The sequence below is a fragment of the Oncorhynchus tshawytscha genome, linkage group LG07 (genome assembly GCF_018296145.1).
Source record: "Oncorhynchus tshawytscha isolate Ot180627B linkage group LG07, Otsh_v2.0, whole genome shotgun sequence".
Lineage (NCBI taxonomy): Eukaryota > Metazoa > Chordata > Actinopteri > Salmoniformes > Salmonidae > Oncorhynchus > Oncorhynchus tshawytscha.
In genome coordinates, this window is record NC_056435.1 from 71,671,102 (window position 1) to 71,678,269 (window position 7,168).

Below are 7,168 nucleotides of genomic sequence, written 5' to 3' on the forward strand. Positions count from 1 at the left end.
TGGCCCTCGCTTCAAATTCGTTGCCAAACCCACTGGCTCAATGTCATCTATAAGTATTTTTCTAGGTAAAGCCCCGCCTTATCTCAGCTCACTGGTCACCATAGCAACACCCAGCTGTAGCACGCGCTCCAGCAAGTATATTTCACTGGTCAACCTCAAAGCCAATTCCCCACTCGCCATCATGGCTAAATTATATATTTTTAACACTTACGGAGGAATAGACGTGTGTGAAGAGCGTAAAGGAGAGAAGCCGGTGAGTGATGGCTGGTAGAGTATGCTGAGAGAAGCAGGCAAGAGAGGGCTGGTTAGGTGATGCTGAGAGAAGCAGGTGAGTGAGAGTGGTAGGGGATACTGAGAGAAGCAGGTGTTAGATGAATTTGGTTCTTATGTGTTCATTAACCAATTCAATTTAAAACACTGTCCGTTTCTATGAATTTGTAAGATCCTTATTTGCATAAAATAGACAGAGACCAGTCAACCGAAATTAGCCAATAGCGTTTATTCTCGAGAGCGCTGGTCATAATACCATGTACATTGGTTTATATACCTCACATTTCGTCATAACGTCTTAAATGCCCCCCCTCCTCTCCGACAGGGACAAAGCAGCTTCTGAAGTCCATCCCCCCCACAGATACAGAAAACTTGGAGGGGCTCTCCCTGTCCTATCTTATCTCCCCAGAGTTACAGCTGGGTCGGTTCAAACATAGGTTAATGACCATCTTTGTTTTCGTTAAACACACACACATACATTCCTCTCTTCCCCCCTCCAACCTAGTTGGAGCTGTGTTTATTATTTTTAATTACTCCTTGTTCATGCTACCTCTAATCCCTAATCGTTAAGTTTCTGGGTAGAATTATTTAATCATTTATCTTAAACCTTAAAATACCTTAACAGCAGGCTAGTGAGGGCTGGTAGGGCATGTTGAGAGAAGCAGGCTAGTGAGGGCTGGTAGGGTATACGGATAGCTAATGATATGAGCATGAAAGTGAAGTGGATATAATTGGACCTGAGCATACAAGAGACTAGTGGCTGTTGCTTAAATTAATTTTTAACAGTGAGTTCTTTAGATCGTCCCGTTGGTACGTTGCCAAGGAGGGCGGCCATGTGTGTTAGCAAAGCAGAGGTCCTCGGTTCGAGCCAGGCATGTGCCGAACAAGGAGGAAGTGATACTCGCTAAGCGAGCAGCGTGACGTCCGTAACACTCACATCACTGGAGATAGCATTAACATGAGGGCTCAGATATAAACCATATGTGAGGCGGAGGACGCGAAACAGACCTTAGATCCATTGTCCCACCTCAGCAGGATCTAATGAGAATCTCCCTTTCCCTTCTCTCCCCAATCTGTCCTATCTTCCTCCACTATAGAGTATGATGTTCCTGAACGCCCCCAGTCCAGATCTCAGTCATAAAACACCTCTCCTCTCCCTCTCTCCCTCTACAGAGGATGACTTTCCTGACCACCCCCAGTCCAGATCTGGTGATGAGAGGTAAACTGGCTGGTATGAGCCCCTTCACCATCAGACCCAAGCCCAGCAAAGAGTCAAAGAGAGCTGCAAAGATCGCTACCATCACAGAGAAGGAGACCCATTTCTAACACTTCTCAATGTCCAACCACTGACCAAGCCTCGATCTGTCTGTCCCCAACCACAACCACAATGAAGACAACAACAAACAACAAACAAAACAAACAACAAACAAAACAAACAACAAACAGACGATAATAAAGGACTGTTTTATATAGGTTTTTTTTTAAGAGAAAGAAGTTATCACATAATTATTAGTCTTGCTTCTTCTTTTTCTGCACAAACTTTGTTAACACATCATCTACGTTAACATTATGACTAAAGAGATCATTTTTAACGATTAGAAGGATATCAAGTTTATTGATTGAGATCGGCATGATATCGTGCAGGTATTCGTGTCACTAGTGTTTTACTGTACAACTGTAGGTCTTTATCTAACTCATTCACTGAGTATACAAAACATTAAGAACACCTTCCATGCCCCCTAACTCAATTCGTCGGGGGGATGGACTCTACAAGGTGTCGAAAGCGTTTCCACAGAGATGCTGGCCCCTTGTTGACTCCAATGCTTCCCCACAGTGGTGTCCAGTTGGCTGGATGTCCTTTGGATGGTGGATCATTCTTGATGCAAACAGGAATCTGTTGATCATGAAAACCCACGCCAGCACCTACTAACATATCCCGTTCAAAGGCCCATTCACCTTCTGAATAAAACACATACACAATCCATGTCTCAATTATCTCAAGGCTTAAAAATCTATCTTTAACATGTCTCCTCCCCTTCATTTACACTGCTTAAAGTGGATTTAACAAGCGAGATCAATAAGAGATCATAGCTTTCACCTGAATTCACCTAGTCGGTCTATGTCATGGAAAGAGCAGGGGTTCTTAATGTTTTGTCCAGTCAGTGTACAGCAGTACTGCTGGAACCTTGCTGAAGTGTATTTTGTGTTTAGAGAGATTATTATACATTTATAGAGAGAACCTCCTTCCCAGAGTTATTAAACATTTATAGAGAGAACCTCCTTCCCAGAATTATTATACATTTATAGAGAGAACCTCCTTCCCAGGGTTGTTATCAACGTATAGAGAGAACCTCCTTCCCAGGGTTGTTATCAACTCATAGAGAAAACCCCCCTCCCAGGCTTGTTATAAACTTATAGAGAGAAACTCCTTTCCAGGGTTGTTATCAACTTCTAGAGAGAACCTACTTCCCAGGGTTGTTATACATTTATAGAGAGAACCTACTTCCCAGGGATGTTATAAACTTATAGAGACAACCTCCTTCCCAGGTTTGCAAAATTAAATTAACTTTCCCCAAGTTCTTGGGTCTTCCAGAAACTCTGGTTCCCAGGGATGTTATAAACTTATCCCAGACAACCTCCCCCAGTGATTCTGCAAAATTAAGCTTAACTTTCTTAAAGAGGCAGTAGGGCACTGTGCGCCAGCCCTGGTTGAAAGTTTTGCTCCCAGGCAGTAGGGCACTGGCGCCAGCCCTGAAAGTTCCTTAAAGAGGCAGTAGGGCACTGTGCGCCAGCCCTGGTTGAAAGTTCCTTAAAGAGGCAGTAGGGCACTGTGCGCCAGCCCTGGTTGAAAGTTCCTTAAAGAGGCAGTAGGGCACTGTGCGCCAGCCCTGGTTGAAAGTTCCTTAAAGAGGCAGTAGGGCACTGTTCTCCAGCCCTGGTTGAAAGTTCCTTAAAGAGGCAGTAGGGCACTGTGCGCCAGCCCTGGTTGAAAGTTCCTTAAAGAGGCAGTAGGGCACTGTGCGCCAGCCCTGGTTGAAAGTTCCTTAAAGAGGCAGTAGGGCACTGTGCTCCAGCCCTGGTTGAAAGTTCCTTAAAGAGGCAGTAGGGCACTGTGCTCCAGCCCTGGTTGAAAGTTCCTTAAAGAGGCAGTAGGGCACTGTGCTCCAGCCCTGGTTGAAAGTTCCTTAAAGAGGCAGTAGGGCACTGTGCGCCAGCCCTGGTTGAAAGTTCCTTAAAGAGGCAGTAGGGCACTGTGCTCCAGCCCTGGTTGAAAGTTCCTTAAAGAGGCAGTAGGGCACTGTGCTCCAGCCCTGGTTGAAAGTTCCTTAAAGAGGCAGTAGGGCACTGTGCTCCAGCCCTGGTTGAAAGTTCCTTAAAGAGGCAGTAGGGCACTGTGCTCCAGCCCTGGTTGAAAGTTCCTTAAAGAGGCAGTAGGGCACTGTGCTCCAGCCCTGGTTGAAAGTTCCTTAAAGAGGCAGTAGGGCACTGTGCTCCAGCCCTGGTTGAAAGTTCCTTAAAGAGGCAGTAGGGCACTGTGCACCAGCCCTGGTTGAAAGTTCCTTAAAGTGGCAAGTAGGGCACTGTGCTCCAGCCCTGGTTGAAAGTTCCTTAAAGAGGCAGTAGGGCACTGTGCTCCAGCCTTGGTTGAAAGTTCCTTAAAGAGGCAGTAGGGCACTGTGCTCCAGCCCTGGTTGAAAGTTCCTTAAAGAGGCAGTAGGGCACTGTGCTCCAGCCCTGGTTGAAAGTTCCTTAAAGAGGCAGTAGGGCACTGTGCACCAGCCCTGGTTGAAAGGTCCTTAAAGTGGCAAGTAGGGCACTGTGCGCCAGCCCAGGTTGAAAGCTCCTTAGTCCCCATTGTCATCTCTGACTGACTCGCAGGCCGAGTTAGTTTCAGTGTCAGTGACAGCAATGACGTCTTCTTTCTCCTCGGTCATTTCACAGCGATTAGACTGAGTTTAATCCAAACTGACAGATGATGCGCGTCTCATCATTTTTTCGGTTCTGCTCGGCTCCGTTCGGCTCAGAGTCCAGATAGATAGAGAGACAGACAGAACCGTCAGTCTCCTCCCCCTTCCTCTTCCTCCTTCTCCCTCATCTTTGTCCTCCTCCTTCTCTTCCTCCTCCTCGTTGATAGTAACACTAGCTGGTTTTGGCCTTAAGTAGGGGGCGGAATGAGCTGGTCTCATCCACAGTCGCCCCGCCCCATCTTCCTTGTCCAATCAGCTCTTTGTGGCCACTAGCTGCTAATTGGTCCTGTCTACTGCGGTGTGACTAGTCTGCTTCCTGGAGAGCATGCGGTGCAGGCTTTTTCTCTAGACCTGTGCTAACACACCTGATTTTACCTAATCAGCTGCTGCTCATCAGGACCTTGATTGGCTGATTCACACTTCATTCTACCAATCATCAGGATTGTGATTGGTTCAGATGAATCGTGCTCGTTAGGAAAAAGAACCTGGAGGAGTGTTGCTGGGTCCACCAGGGTTCTCCAATGCTGTTCCTGGAGGAACATTACTGGGTCCACCAGGGTTCTCCAATGCTGTTCCTGGAGGAACATTACTGGGTCCACCAGGGTTCTCCAATGCTGTTCCTGGAGGAGTGTTGCTGGGTCCACCAGGGTTCTCCAATGCTGTTCTTGGAGGAACGTTACTGGGTCCACCAGGGTTCTCCAATGCTGTTCCTGGAGGAACGTTACTGGGTCCACTAGGGTTCTCCAATGCTGTTCCTGGAGGAACGTTACTGGGTCCACCAGGGTTCTCCAATGCTGTTCCTGGAGGAACTTTACTGGGTCCACCAGGGTTCTCCAATGCTGTTCTTGGAGGAACATTACTGGGTCCACCAGGGTTCTCCAATGCTGTTCCTGGAGGAACGTTACTGGGTCCACCAGGGTTCTCCAATGCTGTTCCTGGAGGAACATTACTGGGTCCACCAGGGTTCTCCAACGCTGTTCCTGGAGGGCTACCGTCCCCAGTTGTAACTAACCTGATTCAGTTTATCAGCTTATCAACCAGCTCATTATTAGAATCAGGTGTTCTAGATTAGGGTTGGCAATGAAACCTACAAGACGGTAGCTCTCTGGCCTTGGTATATACTGTGGACTGGACACAGGGATGCTCTGTTATCTGTGGTCTCTACTCTCTCTATCACCTCTCTGTTATCTGTGGTCTCTACTCTCTCTATCACCTCTCTGTTATCTGTGGTCTCTACTCTATCACGTCTCTGTTATCTGTGGTCTCTACTCTCTCTATCACCTCTCTGTTATCTGTGGTCTCTACTCTCTCTATCACCTCTCTGTTATCTGTGGTCTCTACTCTCTCTATCACCTCTCTGTTATCTGTGGTCTCTACTCTATCACGTCTCTGTTATCTGTGGTCTCTACTCTCTCTATCACCTCTTCATCTTCACTGACGTTTGTGCAACTTAAACAATGTGTGGCGTTATTTTAACAGCTTGTTTTAACATTGGAGATTGATGTATATGTTTACATCCTAGTAGAAATGTTTTGTGGTCTTATTTCTTATAGATGAAGTGTGAAAAGGACAAAGTACACATCCTAAACTGCACCCAATTTGCTATATAGTGCACTACCCATTGGTCTCTGGTGAAAAGTAGTGCCCTACCCATTGGTCTCTGGTGAAAAGTAGTGCCCTACCCATTGGTCTCTGGTGAAAAGTAGTGCACTACCCATTGGTCTCTGGTGAAAAGTAGTGCCCTACCCATTGGTCTCTGGTGAAAAGTAGTGCACTACCCATTGGTCTCTGGTGAAAAGTAGTGCCCTACCCATTGGTCTCTGGTGAAAAGTAGTACCCTACCCATTGGTCTCTGGTGAAAAGTAGTGCACTACCCATTGGTCTCTGGTGAAAAGTAGTGCCCTACCCATTGGTCTCTGGTGAAAAGTAGTGCCCTACCCATTGGTCTCTGGTGAAAAGTAGTGCACTACCCATTGGTCTCTGGTGAAAAGTAGTGCCCTACCCATTGGTCTCTGGTGAAAAGTAGTGCACTACCCATTGGTCTCTGGTGAAAAGTAGTGCCCTACCCATTGGTCTCTGGTGAAAAGTAGTGCCCTACCCATTGATCTCTGGTGAAAAGTAGTGTCCTACCCATTGATCTCTGGTGAAAAGTAGTGCCCTACCCATTGATCTCTGGTGAAAAGTAGTGCCCTACCCATTGATCTCTGGTGAAAAGTAGTGCCCTACCCATTGATCTCTGGTGAAAAGTAGTGCCCTACCCATTGATCTCTGGTGAAAAGTAGTGCCCTACCCATTGATCTCTGGTGAAAAGTAGTGCCCTACCCATTGATCTCTGGTGAAAAGTAGTGCCCTACCCATTGATCTCTGGTGAAAAGTAGTGCCCTACCCATTGATCTCTGGTGAAAAGTAGTGCCCTACCCATTGATCTCTGGTGAAAAGTAGTGCCCTACCCATTGATCTCTGGTGAAAAGTAGTGCCCTACCCATTGATCTCTGGTGAAAAGTAGTGCCCTACCCATTGATCTCTGGTGAAAAGTAGTGCCCTACCCATTGATCTCTGGTGAAAAGTAGTGCCCTACCCATTGATCTCTGGTGAAAAGTAGTGTCCTACCCATTGATCTCTGGTGAAAAGTAGTGCCCTACCCATTGATCTCTGGTGAAAAGTAGTGCCCTACCCATTGATCTCTGGTGAAAAGTAGTGCCCTACCCATTGATCTCTGGTGAAAAGTAGTGCCCTACCCATTGATCTCTGGTGAAAAGTAGTGCCCTACCCATTGATCTCTGGTGAAACTGTGTTGGGAATACAGTACCATATGAGACAAACAAATATACAGTGCCTTCAGAAAGTACTCATACCCCCAGTTTTTTTCTCACCAATCTACACACAATAACTCATAACGACAAAGTCAAAACATGTTTTTATAAATGTTT

General features: G+C 46.6%; 1 protein-coding gene across 2 annotated transcripts in view; it reads left to right on the top strand.

Annotated features, from left to right (window-relative positions):
* Positions 1-2,277, top strand: part of slc6a11b (solute carrier family 6 member 11b) — an 87,507-nt gene extending 85,230 nt beyond the window's left edge. For both annotated transcript variants that reach the window (XM_042324894.1, XM_042324893.1), the window contains exon 15: positions 1,444-2,277. In XM_042324894.1, the coding sequence (XP_042180828.1) occupies positions 1,444-1,596 (153 nt within the window). In that variant the 3' untranslated portion in view covers positions 1,597-2,277. The remainder of the gene's footprint in view (positions 1-1,443) is intronic.
* Positions 2,278-7,168: the final 4,891 nt, after the last annotated feature.